The 25,590-nt window shown below is 38.9% G+C and overlaps 1 protein-coding gene across 8 annotated transcripts in view; it reads right to left on the bottom strand.

Annotated features, from left to right (window-relative positions):
- DAB2 (DAB adaptor protein 2) overlaps nt 1–25,590 on the bottom strand; it is a 55,617-nt gene that overhangs the window by 16,411 nt on the left and 13,616 nt on the right. For 5 of the 8 annotated variants that reach the window (XM_003810964.5, XM_063604488.1, XM_063604490.1 and 2 more), the window contains 8 exons: nt 6,152–6,343; nt 5,176–5,315; nt 4,290–4,388; nt 2,369–2,500; nt 1,778–1,858; nt 1,023–1,049; nt 725–778; nt 231–293 (listed from right to left, as the gene is read on the bottom strand). In XM_003810964.5, the coding sequence (XP_003811012.2) occupies nt 231–293; nt 725–778; nt 1,023–1,049; nt 1,778–1,858; nt 2,369–2,500; nt 4,290–4,388; nt 5,176–5,315; nt 6,152–6,242 (687 nt within the window). In that variant the 5' untranslated portion in view covers nt 6,243–6,343. The remainder of the gene's footprint in view (nt 1–230; nt 294–724; nt 779–1,022; nt 1,050–1,777; nt 1,859–2,368; nt 2,501–4,289; nt 4,389–5,175; nt 5,316–6,151; nt 6,344–25,590) is intronic. The other 3 variants (XM_063604492.1, XM_063604493.1, XM_063604494.1) reach the window with 1 other exon arrangement.

The following is a 25,590-nucleotide window of genomic DNA, read 5'->3' as shown; positions in this document are numbered from 1 at the left end:
TTATTGTTCAGGTTTAATCTGTAAGCAATATTAATATAACTGAATTAGTGTGGATAGGTTCCCATGGTGACTTAAGATTCACATTTATTCTAAAAACCATTGACACTTCATTTGCAAAAATCAACAGTCACCTTCCAAGTTTCAATGAGATGCTTAAGATTTCTGGTTATTGCCAATTTGAGTTATAGATGTCATTTTATTACATTGCAAATTTAAAAACAAACACTTACTGTTGGACTATTTAGGTCAGGAGGTGTAGACATGTCCCCAAACAAATCCATCTGGTCAACACCCTTAAAAAAGTATTTGGATTAGATTCAGATGTGTCTACTAAAAAAGATTACTTCGTATATTGTAATCACTTGTTTCCTAAAGTTTAGGAAAGTAGCTGTCACAATTTAATTTCCATTTAACTAATAGATTTCATATTAAGCTGTTTAGGTCAGGAAGTGTAGACATGTCTCAAAGCAAATCTATCTTGTCCACATCCTTTAAAAGTATTAGATTAGATTCAGGTGTGGCTACTATAAAGATTACTTTTCTAATCTTTTTTTGACTACTTTTGTATATTGACATAGATGTTACACTAATATTTTGAAAAACAGTTGTCTCAACTGGATTTTCATATAGATTCAATACAGATTTGGTAACAGCAACATCTACAGGAAGTAGAACCCATGTTCAGGTAAGTAAGAACTGTCAAACGTCACATATTAATACATACCGATTTCAGTTTGTTAGTTTGGTCATCTAGAATCATTAGGGCCTCACTCCCATTCTGAAAAGATAGCAAATATTTAAGGATTTAGTTGAGCTTTGTCTATAAAATGTATTTGTCCACTCTATTAGTCTGCTAAGAAGCAATGGTTTTGGTATCATCTTTTAACTAAACATCTTTCATGATCAGAGAAGTCATAAACACATAGTAATAAGCGAGGTGGCGAGAGTGGTTGGGCAGGTAGAAAACAGGGGCTTACGCATGTCACACACATGATTAACAAGAAGTAAAGATGCAATTTTACCTCAACTGCTTTGCTGGCTTCCTCTATCTAAAAAGAAAGATACATATTCAGTGATCTTCATATTCATAGTGAAAGGGAGTTAAATACACAAACAAGTATGCCTATGGTTCACAGGCATAAGGCAAGAATAAGTCTTGTATATTATTTCTGCCCTCTGTTCCCCTCCCCTTTTCATATCAATATAAGGTTTGAGTAGAGTTACTGGATTTAAACTTGGTTGTCCTGTATATTTCCTAGAATTAATATGAATCTCATAGAGAGAAAAAAAATAAAAGCCAGGGAGTGCAGATTAGAAGTGCCTAACCATAAAAATGTATGCATTGCCCTATTGGGAAGAACAGACAATACATATAGAAGCCAAATTTTCAGATAGACCATATTTATGTATAATATTAAACATAGTCCTGAGTACAGTTTTAAGTTTGTTTGTTTGAGACAGAGTCTCGTTCTGTCGCCCAGGCTGGAGTGCAGTGGCACCATCTCGGCTGATTGCAACCTCTGCCTCCCGGGTTCAAGTGATTCTCCTTGCTTCAGACGCCCAAGTAGCTGGGATTACAGGTGCCCACCACCACCCCTGGCTAATTTTTGTAGTTTTAGTAGTGATGAGGTTTCGCCATGTTGGCCAGGCTGGTCTCGAACTCCTGACCTCAGGTGATCCACCCACCTCTGCCTCCCGAAGTGCTGGGATTATAGGTGTGAGCCACCATGCCCAGCCAGTTTTAAATTTAATAGAGCCTTAATCAGGTAGTACTTGCCTTTTTCTTTTCTTCTTCCTTTTTCTTTACATTATAGATAACTTGAAAAAGGTCTTTAAGATCAACAACTAATGGTTCAGCCTGCAGTAAGGGAAAGCACTGTTATCAGTATTTAAATTTTAGTATTTTATTTCCTTTGTCTCCTATCAATTATAATTCATACTGGGATTTTTTTTTAATCTTAAAACGCCTTACTACCCTCTGCTGGCTTATAGGGGATCACCACCAACCCAATCCTCACCCTTAGGTATATAAAAGACAGCAGGGTTAATAAGTATTTAGACAAAACAAGAGGTATCATGATCATATTTGAAGTCCTTTAAGGTTCCTGAGAATAATTCACCACTGTTGTGAAGTCAGTATTCACTTTATAAGAAGGTCCATTCTCACAATCCTGTGGCACACAGCAGTGCATAGCTATCAATGACATTTTTAAAAGATTCCATAGGCCAATAAAAATAGTCATTCTTGGAATTATTATTTAGCCCTCTTACATCCAATTATTTCCAGTAAATCTCTTAGTTGAGTGACAGACACTCCAATGTCCACAGAGGACAAGTCCCCAGGTCTATGTCAAGACTTAGAGCTCACCTGTTGCCCGGTTTTTATGGCAAAAAACTGATGCTGGCCTTCTCCTCCACACACATAACCAAATGCCCGGTTGTCTGTCACATCACGGGCAATGAAAGAAATCTTATTTACTGGATGTTCATGCTCTATTACCTTAAAAAAGAACATAAAGAGTAATTTATTAAGAAAACTAGAATCTATTTGCAGGCTAGCACACCGAAGCCTCAGACACATATATGAAGGCATATATGAAAAGTTTAAACCATTTGAAGAAAGACTTTTCATTTCTGGTTGAAGGCTAGAGCATTACTCTTTCTAGAAAGGGCTCAAAAGAAAGAAGAATAGAAAACATAAGTGGGAAGAATGTTCCTTCTTAAAATATTGATACTTTACTCTCCCTGCTTTAAAGACATGATGCCACATAGCCAGGAAGGACTGAGGATTAGAAGACCAAGTGAAGAGGAGACATTTAGCCCTTAAGCCAAGCCAAATAGGTCTACTTTCCCAACTCAAAGACAAACTTAAAAGAACAGCATAACTAAGCTAGAGGAGTGTTCACAGGGATTCATTGACGATGGCTCAGAGTGGCCGAGGAACCATCCTATGTGTTATTGGAACCGTATTCCCAGTATATTCTGGAGGATACCAAATACTGTCATCAAGTGTTTCTCAGCCTCACCTAGACAGCCTAATACATAGTAACATAATGTAGTAATAACTACACTATGTTAATGACATAATGACTACATCAGTAACCAGGAATTATAAGGGGTGGGGACTGTATTGGCTTAGTGTCTTTTCTTCTATTTTTCCCTCCTTTTTCTTGATCCTTTCAAGCAGTTAACAAGGTTGAACTCTTTAGGGATATTTGTAGGTGGCAGAGTGTGTCTTGGCTTTTTGTCCTGAATGTCTAAGATATCTTAGAGTATCTTAGAAAGTTTGTGGAGACACAGAAGGGTGAGAGAAACATGCCACCTTTCTCTGATGGGCTTGGGAAAATAAGAGTTGACAGATAAAGGCAACTGATAAAGAGAGTGGTGCCTGAGGACCCCAGCACTAGCAGGCTGAGTGGGGTCCACTAGGGTGCCAGGGCCTTAGGTTTGCATGGTAGATAATGGGCACTCTAGAAAGGGATGAATAGTAACTGGAGGTCTCCCCACAGTATCGTGATGCGAGAGAGTATTTTATAACAATGAAAATGAGCCACACACAACATTTTAAAAAACATGAGTCTTATGATGTTACATTGAGTACAGAAAAAAAATCACAGAAGACTTGATGTATGACAAATAGCTTTCTGATAAGGCTTAAAAACAAGGCAAAATAAGTAAGATTGTTCACAAGTAATAGAACAACAGGAACCAACAAAAACAAGGTTACATCTGTGAGGTGAGAAGGCAGGGAAAAAAGAAATGAAAAAGAGGTAGATGTGTTATGGGTGAGGTTCTAGCTTTAGGTTAGCCGGTAAGTTCACATGTAAGCAATACATAAAAGTGTCACAAACTAGGGGTTAAAATTAATCTAGTTCTGTATACCTGAGGTCAAAAATATATATATATATATAGAAGTTTTGCTTTATAAATTATATATGTATTTATATTTTAATATATATTTAAATATTTATATATTATATAAATTATATATATTTATTTAATTTCAAAAATATGTATATTTATATATTATAGACATAATGTGAATCTAAGCCTATTAACAGACTTAACAGACTTAGATTCACATTTATTATAGAACACAAATTCAAAATAAAGTATCTTGACTTTTACCTCCTATTCTGTTTTCTGCCTGTTACTTCTGGAGATGTAATATATGCTATATTTGTTCCCTACAGAACTTTGAGAACGAAGAAGGGGAGCCGAAATTCAAGTAGCAAATTGTTGGTCAGACTCAGGTGGTCAGAGAGGTATCAGCAAATGTGAATTCTTACCCCAGTTTTCTCATCAATTATTTTTATCCCAGAAAGGGAAATGTTGACCCAGATCCTTTGTTTGTGTTGTCCCTGAGACCGACCAGCTGCCGCCATTCCCTGATGAGGGTGGAAAAACAAGAGAAGTTGAATTTTTAAAAACATCCTACAATGGTTTTAATATTAAAATTTTCAAAGTCAGTCAGCTTTGTTTTCGACTTGATCTGCCATCGATGAGAGGATTCGGCACTTTTCATCAGGGACAGCAAGACGGCATAGAAGACGTTGAACCAGGGCATCCCTTAGTTAGCTGTGCGAACTCGGACAAGTCACTCTAATTCTCTTGGCCTCAGAATAGTCACTGGTAAAGCTCAACTAGATCTTTAGAGATGTTTCTTCTAGGCCTTGAACTATTGAACAAGTATTATTTATTAAGTCAGTTTCACATAGTGCCATAGTACTAAATTTTTAAATTCAAAAAACAGAAAGGCTAGCGCTAAGGAACACCAATGTCTAAGTAGAATCCTAAATTTTATCAGAACAATTCCCAGGTCTAAAACAGGATATTCCGTGCTCTCCACATACAGTAAGACAAACAATGCAAATATTTGCACATAGCTTTTATAGGAATAGAAATAGGAATACGCTTGGTTCGTCCTAATGTTGAGTTTGCCAGAAGGAAAAGGCATCTAGAGTCCTATTATATTTGATAAAATTAGGTATCTAGGACATCCCTCCAAATATGCAAACACTCACGGTTTCTCAGAAAATGGGGCACTACTGATGGATAATGTGATTAAAAGCGGTTTTCAAGTAATTGAACAATAGGTCAACAAGAGCTTCTAATATAATTCCCTCTCTTGGACTTTTGCTTAATATACAGATAAAGCATTCATTTCCCTTTTACCTTTAGTTTCATCATAGAGTCTTGGCTCATTTTATCCCCTCTTGCATCTGGCACATCATCAATGCCAATCAGCTTGGCCTTATATTTTACACCATCGCCTTTGAACCTTGCTAAGAGATATTCATCTGTCTTTTCAGGGCCTGAGAAAAGAAAGGAATACAGGATAAAGAATGCTAGTTCTAATTATGACCAAATATGCTCTAGACTCTCCAAAATTTAAGTAGTATAAATCCTGATTATACTACAACTGATCATGTATGTAATATTCTATCCTGTCTTATTCTTACTTCCTTTGAGCAAAATCATGTTCCACAATCAACTGTGAATGGAGTTGGGGTGGGGAGAAAATAAACTGTTAGAAGTACAAAATTGACAGCGTTATGGGAAACGTATGGGAATATGGGAGGTGGGAGTTGGGGACATTTTTCATCATAGTTTTTTTCAAGTCTTTAAAGGAATATAAGGATGATAATATACGTATTTTTAATGTAAGAAAAATAAGCTGCCAAGCAATTTACCAACATTTTAAATTATCAATAAGGCAGAAAGGAATTATGCCTAAGTTCTCTTGAAAATTATTAAGATAATTATCCCATCTTTATAATGTCTTTTGCTCCTTTTACAAGGTCTGTGTAGTCCCATTCCCAATGAGTTCAGTAAAATCAAATGGTAAATAAATAACTGAATGATAACCATATAATAATTAACGACTGCATTATTAACTGAGCAAGATGCCATGACTGTTTCCCAACTGGACTTAAGTGGGTATAATCGCAGGTTTCCAGAGATGTCTTCTTACACGTGAGATGAACCAGTCTCTTCTCCCAAGGTACAACTTTCCTATTAGGAGAACATGAGACTAAGCTGAGGTTGAAGGAAGATAAGAGCCAGCCCTTACTTTATTCTGAATCTCACATTTCTCCAGGGGTAACCATCTCTAGCTCCCTTCCTTGGCTTCAAGTGGATTTCTCCATACCTTTCTTTTTTTCCTTCTTTGAGGGTGCTTTTGGTGCGGCCTGTTGGTCGGGCTGACCATTGGTTGCACTTGTTTCCACTTCGTTAGACATGGCAAGAAGGCAGGCAGCAAACCTCAGTACCAGTGGACACTTGGTGACACCAGGTGATCCCGATGGAGAAGTCTCAAATAAACATAACCTCCCACAGACACCTGTAGGCAGAGTTTAGAGGCATATTGAGATCAGAACACAGCAGACCCAGACTTTATGCCAGAATAGGCTTACAAGTAGTGACTTTCTTTTGTAGTTCTTTGGACTCATTTTGTTCCTTCTCCTGCTGTATTAGACTGAAGACTGAAAGCAGGGGAGTGGGTAGGAGTGTTTCCTTTGTAGTTTCCAAAATGGAACATGTGTGCCTATTAGTTTTTTCTTTAAGCACTTGATATCTAGTAACATTTAGTGATTATCTAGCTAAGCAGTTTTTATTAGAACTTTCACATAAAAATCAAGTATTAAAGATAGGGATCGAAAACTTGCTAGGCATTATTGCAAAACAGAAATAAATTGAATGTTAAGCCTGGTAAGACTGCAAATGCCATTTGAGATTGGGCATTATAAATTTCAGTTCTTCAGAAAATTGCTTAACTATAAAGGCAGTGACTAGAGTAGAGTTATGAACTGTATCTTATTCACATTGATAAATTTGTTTTAAGTATTAGGATTCTGCATATGATCCCCAGGGTTATCCAAGCACTATAAAACACATCCTTTTTTGCCATTAACACTTATTTGTATCAGGGAAATAATGGATTGAGGGGGGTCCAATTGTGCAATTAATCTAGTACATTTTTATGCTATTATTCAGCATCACCATACTCCAAACAGTCTGTCATGTGCTCTCACAACCTCTGCCCTACCCACAATGTATCATAGTAGGAGAAACAGGAAAATGCAGTCATTGTAACCAGGCAGAAGTGAGCTAACTTTCCAAAAGGTTCTCTCACTTCCCAGGAGCCAATGTTTCTATATAGCTGTAGAGAGAGCTAGGGCGAGTAGATTAACTTTCTACATTGACTGATGACCAAAGGTAAAGAAAAGCTATTCATTGTTTTGTAATCATATTAAGACAACCTGTGGGCTGGCACACTAACCCCTCCACAACCCTGCCTTCAACAAAAGCCCTCTTCATTCCGTGCCTATACCACCCATTTAAGTGAACATTTTAACTGAAGGACCAAGCCCACCACATGAGAATAACTGTCGTTTGTTAGATACTTAAAGAATATCTAAATAAAAAGTAAGTCTCAAGTTTTTACTCAATTTAAATTGCACTTAGCTTGTTTACAAATGTCAACATGTTTTCATAGGGGTCAGTACTTAATTTCTCCCACTGTGAGTTTTAAAAGTCTTTATAATCTGAACAGTCTTTAAATACATACATTCATGCAATCTATGTATGAGTAATGTTATCTGAATTGCTTCATTTGGAGATTTAGTAGTTAATTTTGCTCAAAGACACCTGGCTGGTTGGCAACCAGGGAGACAGTCTGTTTACAGATGAAAGTCTTACACAGTAGGAGACTCAAAGCCATTCTTAACTCAGGACTTAGGTGGGAACCAGGCACTATTAACCTTTTAATTGTATAACTTTAAAAGATTCATAGTAGTCCTGTGAGTATTACTGTATCATATTTCATTTTCCAGAGGGAAGGCTAAGACACAGATATTCTTTTTTTCTTTTTTTTTTTTTTTGAGACGGAGTCTTGCTCTGTCGCCCAGGCTGGAGTGCAGTGGCACGATTTCGTCCCACTGCAACCTCCACCTCCCGGGTTCAAGCGATTCTCCTGCCTCGGCTTCCTGAGTAGCTGGGATTGGGATTACAGGTGAGGGGCACTACGCCCGGCTAAGTTTTGTATTTTCAGTAGAGACGGAGTTTCACCATGTTGGTCAGGCTGGTCTCAAGCTCCTGATCTCGTGATCCGCCTCACTCAGCCTCCCAAAGTGAAGGCAAAGATATTTAAAACGACATACCTGCTAAGTAGTAGAACCAGGTTTGTAACCCAGACTGTCTGGCCCCAAACCAGAGTTCCTCAACACTGCAGTGACAAATCTCAGCTGAGAAGCTGTATTCCAGCACAGCTTCACGTAGTCCTCTTGAAATACACATGTCCATTGCATGGTTTACACACAAGTCTATTTGCTTGTCTGCCCACACACTGGACTATAATCTCCTTGAAGGTAGGAGACTCATTTCTCAATGTCTGGGATATAGATGGCATTCATGTAGATGGTAATGAGGGCAGTTGTAGCTATGCGTATTTTCTTCCTTGCTTGTTATGTGTATACACTGGTATGTATTACCTATTTTCTTATCTCTCTATCTTCTCTTTTAATGCAAGTATTTTTGAAGTTAAATGTACAATTTTGCCTTTAGGCAGTGAATTATTCAGATGGGACTGCAACTGAAGTCTAGGGGTGGTTAATGTAGCCCAAAGACAATAACCGTTTTCCAGAAATGAATGTGATGCCTATGGGGTCTTTGCAGCTTCCCAGTTTGGGGAGAGGGTGAGAACATCTTTCTCTGAATGAAAGACAGTTGCACCTTTGTAGATGGAAACACTTGTGTGGCTGTCGGAGGAAAAGTTGAAAGGTGTGGAAGGGTGTATGTGGATGCTGAGTAGCTGGAGGGGTGATCTGTGCCATTTAAGTTGTCTCAGCTTCAGAACCACCTCTATCTCCGGTTAGTGAAGCCAGAGCTAGACTGTGCAAACATTCCTGCTTTGCCTGCTGGCTGCATATTGGCTCTGCCAGTAAGGTGCGCTGGAGGGAAACTGCCAAGCTGGTGAAGGGACTCGGACATGTCTGCTTGCTCCACATGGACTTCCTTATGACTTGAGACTCCTGGGAGTGTGACTCTAGTAGAACTTCTTCACTCCAGCAGCAAGAGTTTCTTCCTAAAACAGCCCCTGAATCCAGTTTTAACACTTGCAGAACTAGTCTCATCATGCCTGTCCTGGAGACATCAGCATCAGCCCTCTGGCATACTCTCTCCAGGCCAACAGGTCCCAGGCCCTCAGAGCACAGGGACTCCAGTACTAGCTAAGCAGTACTCCCTTCTCAGAGGCCTCAGTATCAGCACCATGAGACCCCCTCCTGCAAGCTTTATAAACTTTGATGGTTCCAATGTCTTAACTTTGTCCCCTCAGCCCTAGAGGTGGTAGCTGCTTTCTGTCGTTTACTTACCCAGTGATGACTTGATCTTCTCTTCTTACTCTCTCAGTTTTCTAGCTAACAACTTATACCTAGTTAACACTTAATATCTGCGGCCATACAACCATGAACAAGCCTGATTTTGGAAGCTAAGCAGGGTCAGGCCTGGTTAGTATTCGAATGGGAATTAATGCTTAACATTAAAATCTTTTAAAATAACTGGTGTGGACTGAACTCCAACTGACACAATGGTAAGGCTAATCTGTTTTGATTTTCCAGATCAAAAAACTATTCTTTAAGAGTACCCTAAATGTGGCAGATTCAAGTGTTTCACTTGAATATTAATCCTTATATGCTTTTAAAAACCATATTATTTTGGCTTTCAAGGCTATATTTATATGCTTCGATATCTACTTTTAACTTTCTAGGCCCAGAACAAGAACTGCAACAATATATTCCAAAACAGAATACATTCTATTTTCTTCATGGGAGGCAATTGAAGTGTGTGTGACTATACCTTCAGATCTGTCTTGCTTAGGTCAGTATTATGTTGAGTTCATCAATGCATGTGTTGATAGCAGCAGCAAGATGGCCCAGAACTGGGTTAGAATCACTGGCTGAAAAAGTGACCTGGGCTTAAGAGTTTGTTGCCCATCTTTGAAGCCGGATATCATACTTCACTGCAAGGTATTATTTCTGACATGAAAAGACTTAGCTCATTAAATTTGGCAATTTGTATTCTTACATGAGACTATTTTAAAAGAATTTGAGAAGTGCCACAAAGCACTTTGAGGGGTTTTGGGGGAGGGAACGGTGGCATCTGGGTTTAGTCATAAAAGTAACACAAGACGTAGCTCAAGACCAGGTATCGAATCTAGTGTTGGCAGACTGGGCCAAATGGAAGGATTCTAAGGTGAGTGGCATTACCTTGCTGTAAGTTTTTATAGCAAAAATTTCTCTGTTCAGATATTTAAATACAGCTTTTCATAGCATTGGAATTGCTTTAAAGGTATTTGATTTCCTTTGACTATATCCTTTCGCCATTTGGGTATGAGCAATTCCAAGGGACAAGGAAGAAAAAAATAAGGAGGAAAAGTTTCTGTAATATAAATTCCCTGAAGAAAATGGATGTGTATGTTGAGTTGCAATAGCCAAGGGTAAGTCTCCATTGTAGGCCATACAATTGAAAATGTATCTATCTCTACTTCCTGAAATGATCAGAAGGTAGACTCTGCTTGCAGGCCCCAAGACTACAAACCCCTTTACAAAAAAAATGTTCAAGACTTATTGCAAGATTTTAACAAAAGTGTACATCCAGTTATGCATACACCAGAGTGATAATTCACATTTCTCCCAAGGTTTAAAGAGCACGTCCCCATCATAGACTTGTGAAATAGGCAAGTTATCATTTAACATGCAGTGGGTAGAAGGCAGCTCACTTACAGACTTAGATCCATCTGTAGAGAATAATTGGTTTAAACTTAATAGTCAATATTCAAATGTAATGCATTTGAATATTGTCACTTGCATCCATAAAACTTTTAGCAGGGTTTTTAATGAGTTGAATTTAAAAAAGGGATTGGGCCTGGAAAAGGGATCTGAGGACCAAAAGTCCCCTAGTTAATTCCTTTGATTACCTTTCCAAACTGGGGCTCTGTTGAAGAAAGTGTCTAGCTTATGTTAAGCAATGGGGTCTGTTTGAAAGCTCTAGGATGGTAAAAATTTCTTACAAAGGGAAGCAAGTGAGTGCAGCACAAGGAGGAAGTATACAATTTTCTCACTCATTGGGTGTAGTCTCAGGTCCCTTCAGTTCAAAAAGTGCAAAATTAGTCAGGAAATACACCCAAGGGGTGTTATCACAAGGCAAGGATTACAAATGAAAGCTCAAAAACATATAAAAAGGCTCACAAGCACAGTTCCCCATCTAAAAATAGCTAGTTTGTTATCCTGGTTCTCAGGGACTGGCTGTTTCCTTCATTAGAAGATTGAAAAGAGAAGTAAGATGACACATGTAAAAACAAAGGAGGATCTAAAGTTATCTTATAGTCCTGACTCCTTTTTAAGGCCTCAGATAGAACAGAAAGCTGTAAAGGAAACTCTGCTATATTAATAAAATTAGCTTCCATTTAAGTGAAGATCTCTAACTTGGATTTTGGACTTAATACAAATCTCCCTGAAAGAATGCAGAGACTTCCCCCTTCTGTGGGACTAGCATCAGATGACTGCAAGAGATTCTGGAGCTTGCAACATCTCTCCTGGTTTCTGAGAAGGCTCTGAGAAATTTATTCTGGAAGACTGCATGAGTCATCTTAGAATGACTATGGGCTTTGCAATAATAAAAATCAGCTATTGCTTAGTCCTTAGTGATTCATATAAAATGTCTAGTGTTTTGAATCCTTCAATTGCCAGCATGGTGGACAATGATTAGTCTAGGCTTTGTAGGGGTAAAGTTGGTTGGCACTTCTTATATATCCTTATCCTTTCTACCAGTAGGAATGTGTTGGCATCAGCAATGGTACTACTTAATGATTCCAAGGTTTTGAAGCAATATCATAATACAAGTGTCAACCATCCTCCCCTGTGACTCCCAAGCCTACCTTCTTACCCTAATTATACAGAGCAGGCAGGAAAAGTGCTTTGCCAGTCTCAAAATGCTGGTAAAAGGAATAATTTGAGTTAAGGACTTAGTGGTAGCCCCATTCAACAGATGGTAGGGAATTTATTTTTAACATTAAGGGGAATGGGACAAACACCTAGTATACCAACCACTAAGAACACTTATTCCGAAAGGTCTATGAAACAGAATGTCTCTCTCTTTTTTTTTTTTTTTCTTGAGACAGAGTTTCACTCTTGTTGCCCAGGCTGGAGTGCAGTGGCGCAATCTTGGCTTACTGCAACCTCTGCCTCCCAGGTTCAAGCCATTCTCCTTCCTCAGCCTCCCGAGTAGCTGGGATTACAGCCACCCACCATCATGCCTGGCTAATTTTTTGTATTTTTAGTAGAGACAGGGTTTCACCATGTTGGCCAGGCTGGTCTCGAGCTCCTGACCTCAGGTGATCCACTGCCTCGGCCTCCCAGAGTGCTGGGATTATAGGTGTGAGCCACCGCACCCGGCTGAATGTGTCTTTATTTTATGAATAATGAAATGGACACAGCAACAGAAAATCAATCCGTCATAAGCCATTAGGCTCAAAGTGAGCGTAGTCTGTGTTTCCTCTTCTCTTATATATACTGTCTCTCTTGTCTTTTCTTGAATCCCACTGATTTTAACCTGGATTTTATAAGCTACTTTCAGAAAGTCATCATCCCACTGACATTAACACACCATTAATTTTTAGCAAGAAGCCACATATAATAGACACAGGGAAAGGAATTAAGGAGACTCAAGAAGAAAGCAACATAAACATATTTGTTTAGAATGTCCAGTACTTTGTACTGGACAGAGAATGTGCTTCCTTGTTTCTTTGAACTTTCTGCCTGCCTCAGCTAAAGTGCGGAATTAGGACAACATGTGAAATATTAACCTCTAAGACAGACCTCGGGGTCCAAGAGGGCAGCGAACAGCCTTCACTGCTATCTTCAAAGTAGCTCTTTAAGAATAGGGGTCATTACCAGCGATGCTGTAGCAAAGTTAGACTGTTTCTGATACTTTATGCAAATCCTTCCTTTAACTGCTTGTTTGGATTCGTATGCTTTTAGGAAGGCTCTTCTGCTCTGCAAAGACCAAACTGAGCAGACAGTAAGATTTTTACAGCCTGTTTCACTGAGGAATGAGACTATGCTAATGCATACTGAAAAGGAGTCCTTAGAAGATTTTCTTGTAAATGCTGACACTGCTGTAGAGGCCTCACTAACAGAACAAGCCCGAGTCAATGAGCTATCCACAAGTTATGCATTTACAGCGAGGAGGTATCACTGCCTTTAATCTTTGAAAATGATATGGCAGGACTTAGAGGACTTAGTAAATCTTGAACCAAGATGCTTTCCCTGTTTTGGAACCAAGTCAGACCAGAGTTAAGATTCTATCAAAGAGTTAACTGTGGGTAGAGGTGGGATAGCATAGCAGCTAATAGCTCAGGCTTGTGAGTGCCACCCACCTAGGATTCATCATTTCCTGGCTCTGTGGCTTGAGGCAATTTATCTAATGTTCATTTCTTCATTGGTAAAATGAGAATATAGTTTGCTGAGCTATTAGAAAAAAAATCAGTAAGAACTTACATAGCGACAGCTGCACCTGGCTTAGAAAGTGCTTAACAAATGGTAGCTGTATTAGTCTGTTCTCACACTGCTGTTAAAGACATACCTGAGACTGGGTTATTTATTTATTTATTTATTTATTTATTTATTTATTTTTGAGACGGAGTCTTGCTCTGTCGCCCAGGGTGGAGTGCAGTGGTGCGATCTCGGCTCACTGCAAGCTCCGCCTCCCGGGTTCACGTCATTCCCCTGCCTCAGCCTCCCAAGTAGCTGGGACTACAGGCGCCTGCCACCATGCCTGGCTAATTTTTTGTATTTTTGAGACTCGGTAATTTATAAAGAAAAAGAGGTTTAATGGACTCACAGTTCCACGTAGCTGGGGAGGCCTCACAATCGTGGTGGAAGGTGAAAGGCACATCTTACATGGTGGCAGACAAGAAAGACAGCCAATCGAAAAGGGAAACCCCTTTTAAAACCATCAGACCTCATGAGACTTATTCACTACCAAGAGAACAGTATGGGGGAAACTGCCCCCATGATTCAATTACCTCCCACCAGGTCCCTCCCACAATACATGGGAATTATGGGAGCCACAGTTCAAGATGAGATTTGGGTGGAGACAAAGCCAAACCATATCAGTAGCTACTATTAAACCAAAGCTAGGTCACAGAAGCTATGTGTTGTGTAGTCTTGTGCTCTTTCCAACATTGCATTTCCACAGTAAGTGTTTAAACACTTTTAGAACAGTAAGAACCTATGCTCAAATGACTAATAAGTGGAAAGGTGGAATGGTGTAATACTTTATTTATTTATTTATTCTGAGACAGAGTTTTGCTCTTGTTGCCCAGGCTGGAGTGCAGTGGTGCAATCTCAGCTCACTACAACCTCCACCTCCTGGGTTCAAGTGATTCTCCTGCCTCACCCTCCCAAATAGCTGAGATTACAGGCATCAGCCACCACACCTGGCCAATTTTTTGTATTTTTAGTAGAGACAGGGTTTCACCATGTTGTCCAGGCTGGTCTTGAACTCCTGACCTCAGGTGATCCATCTGCCTTGGCCTCTCAAAATGTTGTAATTACAGGCTTGACCCACTGCACCCAGCCTAGTATTTTAACTAGTAAAGCCCAGGTGGAAAAGTGAGATGGTTTGCCAGTGTAAGAGCCACCTCCTGCTCAGCTCTGCCTTCTGAGCCTACAAAAGTTGGGTTCTGATAGAAACAGACTCTGGGAACAAAATCTACTCTAAGTTACCCAGAGATGCCTGTTCCAATGAATCCTGAGTTAAAATTCATGCCTACATCATTATCACGGACAGTTTAGAAGCTCTGCTTCACATCATCTGGGAAAATTTTACTGTGGAATTCTTAAAACATTGATATTCATGGCATTCCCAGATAAATTAGATCACAGTCTCTGGGCATAGAGACCCAGGTATCAATATATTTTAAAGATTCCTAAATCATTTCAATATACTGACCTATGTGAGGTGCGATGGTTTACTTTAACAACGCTTTATCTGCTTAAAGAAATACCAAGACTTGAGCTGAAAGAAAAATAGAGAATAATTTGGCCACATCATTTTATTATAATGATTAGAAAACTGAGGGCAAGAAAGAGAGTTTGACTTGTCTAATTGTGAAATAGCTGGAGGGGACAAAGCTGGCACCAGGAAAGATCTAGCATGAGACTGTAATGCCTTATTCCTAGAGATTACATGTGTTTGTTTTTAAAAACCATTTTTTAAAAACAGGATGTACAAAGCCCATTACATGGGGACTGAACCAAGAATGCCTTCCATTTAGCAGATATACCAAGCAAAAGAACAAGAAGATAGCTTAGCAGGGTAATTTGAACATGGTATTTTATAGATGTTTTCTGAATCAAAATAGAAAAAGGATCTTACATGGTCTCATTATACATTGTCACTAGATTCCTTTTTGCCTAGGTAGCAGGAGTTACTTGGTCAAACTGTCTCATTAATATTGATTTGGCTGCTTTGCCTAGGTCTGAGACTTGCAGATCAAAGCATTTAAATTTATTTCGGTACATTCTCTACTATTCAGTGTTTGGCCTTTTAGTTTTAGTTTTTTTGGAATTTTTTTTTTTTTTTTGAGCATGATAGGAAGTCTAAGCTCTTGAATTGGCAACTTTCAATACTCTGGACTCATTATAACCCATCCTAATTTTGTACCCACCTCTACCCATTTTGTTTTTTTTAATAACTTGTTATTAAGAATGTCTCTTATTGGAGCATAAGAAACAGTCCTCTCCTTGTGATAGTTTGCTGAGAATGATGGTTTCTAGCTTCATCCATGTCCGTACAAAGGACATTAACTCATCGTTTTTTATGGCTGCATAGTATTCCATGGTGTATGTGCCACATTTTCTTAATCCAGTCTATCATTGTTGGACATTTGGCTTGGTTCCAAGTCTTTGCTATTGTGAATAGTGCCACAATAAACATACGTGTGCATGTGTCTTTATAGCAGCATGATTTATAATCCTTTGGGTATATACCCAGTAATGGGATTGCTGGGTCAATGTTCTCACTCATCGGTGGGAATTGAACAATGAGAACACATGGACACAGGAAGGAGAACATCACACACCAGGGTCTGTTGTGGGGTGGGGGGAGGGGGGAGGGATAGCATTAGGATATACCTAATGTTAAATGACGAGTTGATGGGTGCGGCACACCAACATGGCACATGTATACATATGTAACTAACCTGCACATTGTGCACATGTACCCTAAAATTTAAAGTATAATAAAAAAAAGAAAAAGTAAAATTAAAAAAATAAATAAAAAATAAATGCACATTTTATTATCTAAAAGAAAGAAAGAAAGAAAGAAAGAAACAGTCCCCTCTATAAAGAACGTTTAGAAGAGTTTAAACTTCAAAGAAGCTTTATGCATCCAAATAAGGGCACATTCTTTGTTTTTGGATTTTGGTTTTTGGGTTTTTTTTTTGAGACAGAGTCTTGCTCTGTCTCCCAGGATGGAGTGCAGTGGCATGATCTCAGCTCACTGCAACCTCCACCTCCCGGGTTCAAGCGATTCCCCTGCCTCAACCTCCCAAGTAGCTGGGACTACAGGCGCCCACCACTAGGCCCAGCTAATTTTTGCGTTTTTAGTAGAGACAGGGTCTCACTATGTTGGCCAGGCTGGTCTCGAACTCCTGGCCTCAGGCAATCCACCCGCCTCGGCCTCCCAAAGTGCTGGGATTACAGGCATGAGCCACCACACTTGGCCTTTAGACGGGGCAGTGCCACCCAATTCACGGCAAGTGTCTGAAAGTGTTCACAATTTGAACAGAAGTATTAAGGTTATGATCAATTTTGCAATTGTATTTTTGCTTTGTTGTTTCAGCACAAGGGCTGTTTGAACACTTAACTGCACTAAAGTTGGAAAAAATAGAAAGTGTAGTCTTCACAGTGAGAACATGTTCTGGCCTCTCGGCAAAGCTGGGTGTAAGTTAATATGCTTGTATGAACACAGACATGCAGAGACGATTGATTCTAGAATCCCTCTTTACACTTATTCAGCTTCTAAGAAAGAGAGCAGTGTCAGAATGTCCTTTTGGTCTTTTGATCACGTGGAATTTTTGTGAATATGGACATATGAGGCTTGAGGTTGAATTAATTGGCATTAGAGAGTATACACCCATTTCAGCTTTAATGTGGGAGAAGAAACATATTCCACCCCAGTTCTCAAGTATAACCTCCTCTGGCTTAGACTACACAGAACAGGAATCCAACTTTCTCCTTTAACTCACTTCTACAAAGGAAAGGAAGTGACATTGAAACTTCAGGGAAACTACAGAGGTTAAAAATCACATTTCTGTCATTGCCTTACATTGCTGGCACTGAATCATTTGGGCTATGACCTGCTTTACATCAGGGACCATTTGGTACGTGAGTTTCGTATATCTCAAGCAAGCTGGGTAGGACAATGTTGTGGGCACAACTCGACAAGGAAAAGACAATGGGGAATTACAGTCTAGTGCATAGCATGCTGCAACATAGCTTTTGCAGAGCTCTGTATTTGGAGGTTGCTAGGCACCTATGCCCATGCATAATTCTTTCCTTACATGGTATGTCTTTCCTTATATGCTGTTCTCCATTTTGTACTTGTCCCTGGGAAGTGATGTAGGGAAGAGAGATTGGCAAGGTAATGACTACATCCTTGAGCCCAGAGTTGTGATATTAAATGTCATCTCGAACCGCCTCACTAGCTGCTTCTCTTTCTACTTAGAGAAATATCAAGTCAGCTATGGAAGAAGCCATGAGTGATTCCCATTACTTCTGAGGAAAAGCTATTATGAAACCATTGTTCTGGGAAAAAGGATAATATGGCTTTATTATGGGGTTGGAGGAGTTTGGCAAAGGCTACTCTTTCCCATATACTTTAGGCTTTAAAGCTCAAAGGTATCTGGGAAGCTGGTGAACAAGTCTATAGAGTAAGCTGAGGCACTTCTGGGAAATGATCAATGGGCTGAAGTGGTCTGACACAGTGGGGAGGGCCCAAGGGAAGAATTCCCATAACAGGAAGGTGGGCAGTCTTAACTAAAGACCTGGCACAAGCATAGGTGTCCAATCTGACCCAGCCAAGCAGACTCGGGCAGCATGGGCATGCCTTGGTGCAGTGGCTGGTGGGTGGCATGCATTATCACACTGAAAGAGCCGTGTGACCAGAGGGCTGTAGGGACATGGCGGAACTCTACTGAGCACTTCCCATACCTGGAGACACTACTGCAGGACCAGAGATGGCCAAACCTGCCCCGCTCACCAGAGCACTTTCTTCAGTGGCTAAAACCCACCAGGTTTTGGTGGTAGCCCAGTCACTTGCACTAGGTGACTGTGATGAGGCTGAAGACTTCACACCATGGTGACAACAGCAGGAAGGGACCCTCATAGGAGGGTCCCCCCAAGACCAGGAAGGCTTGGTATTTCTAGTTTTGAAGTGATATTAATCAGAACATATACCAAGAAAGCACTTTTGGAAGAAGATTTTAGAAAGCTAAAGTGTTCATAGGCAACTGGAATGGGTCAATAGAATAAACCCGTTTTAAAATTTGAATTTAGAAGAACTTTATTTTGTATCATTAGATGGTAAAGTAGGATATTATATTTCATTCTGCTTCCCTCCCATCCTAAATCCAAGGGCATACAATTTTCTAAAGAACGAACAACTTACATGAAAAATATTAGAATTTTAATGTTAAAAAAAACTACTACTGACATAGAAACCTCTAGAATTTTTCTATTGCAGTGTCTTTGGGGCAGTGACTTGAAGAGAAGCACTCTGGAACTGATACAAAACACAGTAAATGCATGAGTTTTACTTTAAATTTGGCATCTAAATATACAATGTATTATGCTTGATCCTGGCAGGAAAAGGTAGTCAAAAAGTTAAGACTCAGAGGCAACGCACTCACACCATTCATAGCTTTTACTACAATCCTCCCTCATCATATACTTACCCAAACTGACCCAGCAAATGTTTTACTGTTTTCATGTCTGTCCTTTCTAAGCTAGGTTAGATATTTCTACCAAAAATAACTCCTCTTCCTATTTCCATGCTAGGTTTTTTGTTTGTTTGTTCTGTTTGTGACGGAGTCTCGCTCTGTTGCCCACGCTGGAGTGCAGAGGCGCGATCTCAGCTCACTGCAACCTCCGCCTCCCAGGTTCAAGCGATTTTCCTGCCTCAGCCTCCTGAGAAGTCAGGACTACAGGTGCTTGCCACCATGCCTGGCTAATTTTTGTATTTTTAGTAGAGACAGGGTTTCACCATTTTGGCCAGGCTGGTCTCAAACTCCTGCCTCAGCCTCCCAAAGTGCTGGGATTACAGGCGTGAGCCACCATGTCCGGCCCACCATGCTAGTTTTAAAATGAATGATACAAATAATCTTGGCAGTTTGTTCCTAGAATATACAACATTAGGTTGTGCATTCTCATCCCCGTATGAAATAATCCTGAATTAAGTCAACATAGATGTGCAGCATACCTCACTCGTGGACTTCAGGATACAATCATTTCTTCATCCACGTCCCTCTGTGACTTCACCTATGACGCATATGCATATAAATCCTAATTATTAAATACTTCCCACTTTCTATTCAAGTGCCATGACAGTAGTCAGCTTGAAAGTCTATGCAGATGTTAGAAGAGTTTTTAAAAAGCATGTAATTTAGAAGCATCTGTGCTATAAACATTAAGCTATAAATGAAGGGCTACGTACACTAGTAGAATTATTTTATGATATATACCACACCAGGGCACTTTAAAACAAGCAGGTAATCTTAAACTTCTCCTCTTCCGAAAACCAGTGCAAGAAATACTGCCTGATATTTGGTTTCTTCTTTAATAGCCTGGCTAAATTATATAAAATCCCAATGTGGTTTCCCTTTCCAGGAAAAGCCCCATATTTATATAATCCTCAAAGCCATTGCTTGAGTGTTGCTGTACCCTTTCTTGCAACTCATGTTTCAAGGACACACTGTTTAAAGAGTTTGAAGGAAGAAGAATCCAGCTGACTTGTAAATCAGCACAGAGCAAACTAGGGTGTACATAGTGATTGTATACAGACAGGTGGAACGTATTTTTTGTTGCATTTCTGTATAGAGAGCAAAACCATGAAAACACTTCTTACAGTTATGCAGACTCAAAACAAGATCAGTTTAACTAATCTAATTCGAATATGTTGTCTCTAGGTTCTAGGTGGCATGTCCTTTGTTTTGATATTCAACCTACCCATAGAGTTGGCATTAACCTTCCATGAGAGACTTGCCGCTGGGTCACATTTCCACATCTGATATGATCTATTCGAGTTGGGGAAGACATCCACAACCAACATGGCAGTTAGGCTTCATCTCCAGGAATATTGGTGGCCTTGCTAATCCCAGTGGCTATGAATAGCTATGTTTGTTTTGATTTGAAACTGCTTACTATTTACTGTTATCTGGTGTGCTCAAAATATTATCATTTAAAAAATGGTTCTTCATGATTTAGTTAATTTCCTTTAGACAAGACGTGGTTGCTTTCAAATTAGATGAAGGAAAAAGGAGTCATTTAAAAACAAAAAGTGACTTGATATTTATTTGTCAAATTTCAGGTTTGCAGAGAACCAGCAGCCTGACAACCAGCCATCTCTCCTCTTGATACCAGTGTTCAAGCAGGCTGAAGGTCAGAATCTTGGCAGTTTGTTTCCTAGAATATACAACATCAGACTGGGCTTCCTAAAAGTCCAGGAGAGTTCTTCTACGAGTAAGAATATATTCCTTATTTGCTTATTTCTTGGTTACTGGACAAATTAGATAGGTTAATGGATAAGAAACCCCTGGGTAATTTTCGGTTTTTGTATACAAGGGAGAGAGGTGAATTTGTCAAATTGGTGTCTTGCTTTTTGTGATCATATAATAATACCACATGAGTCGAATTCCAGATCCAAAAGAAGGCCTCCCAATAGTTAGCCTACCTGCTTGAAATTGTGCTTATGATTATTTAAAAAAAAAAAACCTCTAAAAAGCTGCTGCAGATTGAGTACAAGATGAACAAAATTGGCAGAAATGCACAAGTATTCTTGAGCTAAAGTTCACATCTGTCATTATTCTCTCATCTGTTGGGAAATAGTATTGGAACAAATATGTTTTGTGGGAATAAATAAATGCACTTTTAAACTGAGGGATGTAAAAATTCCAAATGACAGTATTCTAGTTTACACTGAAGTAAACAGATTAGTTGTTGCACAATTGGAGAATTTACACTGAACAACAAAGTGTTCTAATGTATTGAAATATCTGTATACAGTTCAGTAACTGCAGAAATAGATGAGCATAGAAAGGTTCACTTATTAATACAATAAAACACCGACTTAATATCAGAATTTTGCTTATAAAGTCTGTAAGTGAGACAAGTTTTGTTTCATGAATTCTTTATATAAATCCAAGTTTACATACCTAAAATCACACCTGTTAGTATCATGTAAGTAATCACCATTGACTGGTCTACCCTTTCACAAACATGGCTAGACATCTATCTTTGGGATCAGGAAGCACACTCAGCAAGTTTGGAAGCATAATTCAAGGAACCTTGTGTCTGGTAGAGATTTCAGAAAAGAACCACCCCTTGGTGACCCCAACCATTAAACATTGTTCCTAATCCAGAGAAGACCTCAGGAATTCAATTTCTATACCACTTTTCACAAGTCATTTAGATGACCTCTACAGATAAGATTAAAGTGAATGATAGTGTTTCGGAGAACTAAGACTTCTTAGGAAGGAATATATATTAAATAGCTCACACATCTTCTTTCTTGGTTGTAATACTCCAAGAACACAAGGACAGATCTCAAGTTTCACCTTAATCTGTACAGATTTCAGAAAGTTTATTCTAGGATTTATAGAGGGACTTTGAAGATTTTCTAATATGTATACTCCACTGGATTGTTTTCTTTAGTCATCTATTTTAGTCATCTCTAATTAATCCAGGGCTGGGGAAGGGGAAAAAATAAACTTTGTATGAGTTGCATAAAAACAAGATATCCTAGAAAAGCTACCTGGTTATGTCATCAGGTAACAGTTTCAAAGGCTCAAGTCTTGACTACTCCATTTACATTTTTTAAGATAAGCTCTTGAGATGGTATTAACGATTTTGGTATTAACAAATTTTGAGGATCGTAGAAAAATCTAGTTTTCTTTCCCAAAGGCAACATCATATTCTTTTTACTTTTGATCTGGACATAATCTGTAAGATTGAAGTAATTAGTATCTTAACTTTATATTAATATGAAGTAATAGCCCATGCAAGATGTTGTTTCTTATAAACCTTATACTACTGGCCTGATAAACAACTCTGTTGGGATATTTTAAAAGGCAATGCATTAATTAAACAAATCATCAAATCATAGGGTACCAAATAAACTGCTACTTCCCTAAGGGCTTAACTTATTTGACATGAAAAATTTATATACTAGGACAATTGAGTTTTTCTGGTTTTCTAAGCTGTAAAGACTCATTTATTAGATCTATGTGTGTATCTTTTAATATGTGTTATTCAAAATCGTCTCCAGCTGTAGATAATTTTACAGTGCATCTAGTACTGGCCAGCTCTTTACTCCTTCCATGTTAAATGAGTTTGGTTTATGTTAATGTTGAGATTACTGTATTGTCTAACCTGCTTAAAAAAAAAACTATGAATTATATTGTTTTCTAGTTTGCAGAGTATTGGCTAGAAATTGTATTGAGTATTTTCCCTTTTCACTAAAATTTATCATTTACATATCTGCGTAGCCCTCAGTGTCACACATACCACATTAATGGTCCAGGTTTGACTTTAGGCAAAAGGTTGGTTAAAAAATCTGACTTACCACTGGGAGACTTTCCCAGAGTAAGCAGATGGGATGAGGGTTCTTCTTTCTCCAGGCCTGTTGAATGCACACCAGTCTTTAACTTAACTAATCATGGGGGTACCACTCTGGTTTATAGTTCTAGCATGAGGTGAGCTAATAGGAATGGTTCTTTATCAAATGACACTTAGCTGAGTGTCAGCTGAGACCTCTTGGCCCTTTATGAAATACTCATATTTATACTGAACTAAAAAAAGGTTTCTGGTTAGTCTACCCGGGAATGTCAACATCAATGAGTCATAATAAAGGAAGTTTCCTTGGTTCATAAAAAACGTAATACTTAAGCAAGATGTTTCATTAGCTTTTATTTTCTTTCAGAGCAGTCTCCTCTGTTCTCTGAACCACTAATGACCTGTTGCAAAACTCTGTACCTATTAGCAATTGCCATTTTAATACTTAAGGGAAATGTGGGATGGACACAAGTGATTAGATAGGGGCTCCATTTGTAGCCTCTCTGTATGCTTCTTACTATGGTCATTAAATAAAAGTAACTTGATTTGGTCCTTGAAGCCTCAGAGGATCCACTCCATGGTAGCATATGCTATTTTCTAGTCCTCCTATGTAGGCATTTTTAGCATCAGAGAATGCAATTCGATCATTTGTTTCCTTAGCTGAACTCTATAGCCCTGTGCAAAGACAAGTCTTCTTTGAAAGCCACTATTAAGTTCCTAATCCAATCTTTATTAAAAAGACTCAATATTGCAGACAAGGAAGTTAAGACAAATCCTCCAAAAGTAATGACCAAGCCCTTCCATTCTCCACAGAAGCCTTTTAGTAAAGCAAAATGTGAAATTAGAAAAATATTTACAGTTGCAGTGTTTTTTTAACTAGCAATGTGTTCCTTAATTAACATACCACAGAAGCATATGAACAATTAGTTCCATCAAGGAAAACAGTGAGAGAAACAACACTACCAAGTTTGCATAGTACCTCCAAAATAAGCAAAGTTCTACTTTTAGAGTTAATTATCAGAGGTGAGATGTGAATAAAGTTCCCTTCTCCGAGTCTGTCATTTGCTCTCAGAGCTGGGGTGGTTTCCTACCCTAAATGCTATTTTATATTTGCACCTGGGTCCAAAACATTCCCTTAAGGGGGAAAAAAACAAATGTCTTTGACTCTTAAGAGTATGTCATTTCCCTTATACTGTGCATGGCCAGAGAGATGACGCAAATGGTAGGCCACTAGCTACCCTAGATTTTGCTGTGAAACCATGATTATGACAAAACTTGAAAAGCCTGCAGACACTGACAGCCTTTTTTGTTGTTGTTGTTTAGAGCACATGGGGGTCTGGTGATTGATCCCAACTTAAAGCCATTGCAATTTAGAGACTGGAAACCAAGTTTGCCCCTGAATTCCAGTGATCTTTACCAGCAAGTTAATTAATGTAATCAAAACTGCATCCCTACTAAGTGCCAGGCATTCTTCTAGAGCTTGGGATATACCAGTGAGCAAAATAAAGATTTGTTCCTTTATAGGGTTTACTATCTAACAGGGAGCAAAACGTAAGTGGAGTATAGACTTTCAGAAGATGAAAAATGCTCTGGGGAGAAAGGAGAGTAGAGGAAAATAGATTTGGGAATCCAGGACTGAGAATGTCCTGGACATGTTCCTTAGAAACACAGAATATTAGATTTTTAAAAGTTAAATTTACCTAATGTTTATTATATACCAGATGTGATGCTAAGACATTATCATTTAATCCTGGACAGTATCATCCCTATTTGACAGGAGAGGAGGCTGAAGCACAGGAGTGAAGCAACAACCTGCAAGTCACACCAGCCTAATACATATGCTTTAATGTCTTTGCTTTACAACAAAAGAGATAATTAATTTAGTTCTTCAAAGACTGGGGCAACGTGCATAGCCAGAAAGTACTTTCAGGAAAGAGGAACTAATAGCAATGTGTAAAAGATATTCGTGTCTGCTTGGCTATAATATAGGGCCTGTGCTGGGTTATACCAGGGGAAAGGTTAAAAGGTGGGTCAAACTGGATTAGGGTGGGCGATAACACTCTGTTTTGTCTAGATGGGACTGGGAGGACTTTCAGGTTTTGAGTGATGGTGTGGAGGTTGAGGTGGTGACAAATCCGAGTACAGGGACACGGCATCAAAGAGTCAGAGAGCTCTGCAGTATGACAGTTGCACAGACTTGCCCTTTGGAGTGACTCAACATTGCCGGTTTCTTTCAAATATTTGGCTAATCTTCTGGAAACAAAGGCTTTTAATTGAAAGGTTAAGGACTAACAATCTCAAACATTAGATTCAAGGTTATCCCATCTTGCCAAGCTCTGATGCTTAGTGACCCTCAAACTTCAAATAAATATAATGTCTTAAAGGTGGCTTTTTAAAAAGTCAAAGGCCATTATGTCTTACACCCTACATTCTAAGATCAATTTCATCATACAAAAGGGTCCCCCCTAATGTCTGCTTTATAGAAATGTATATGAAGTGGAATGACATTTTGAAATGTGAGCTCCTTAAAAACAAAAAAAGAGCATCTTTTGTAAATGGCAGCTATTTACTAAGATAGTCATGCATTTATAGCCTCTTGTATGAAGCAGAATGTATTAATATGATTTTTCCCAATTTATATATGTTTTTCCATAAAACTGTTGAAAGTCTGGAAAGACCAGTGCCAAGAAAATGC

Source organism: Pan paniscus, chromosome 4 (genome assembly GCF_029289425.2).
Source record: "Pan paniscus chromosome 4, NHGRI_mPanPan1-v2.0_pri, whole genome shotgun sequence".
NCBI classification, from domain to species: Eukaryota; Metazoa; Chordata; class Mammalia; order Primates; family Hominidae; genus Pan; species Pan paniscus.
Note: the sequence above shows the minus strand (reverse complement) of the source record. Positions and strands in the feature narration are given on the sequence as shown.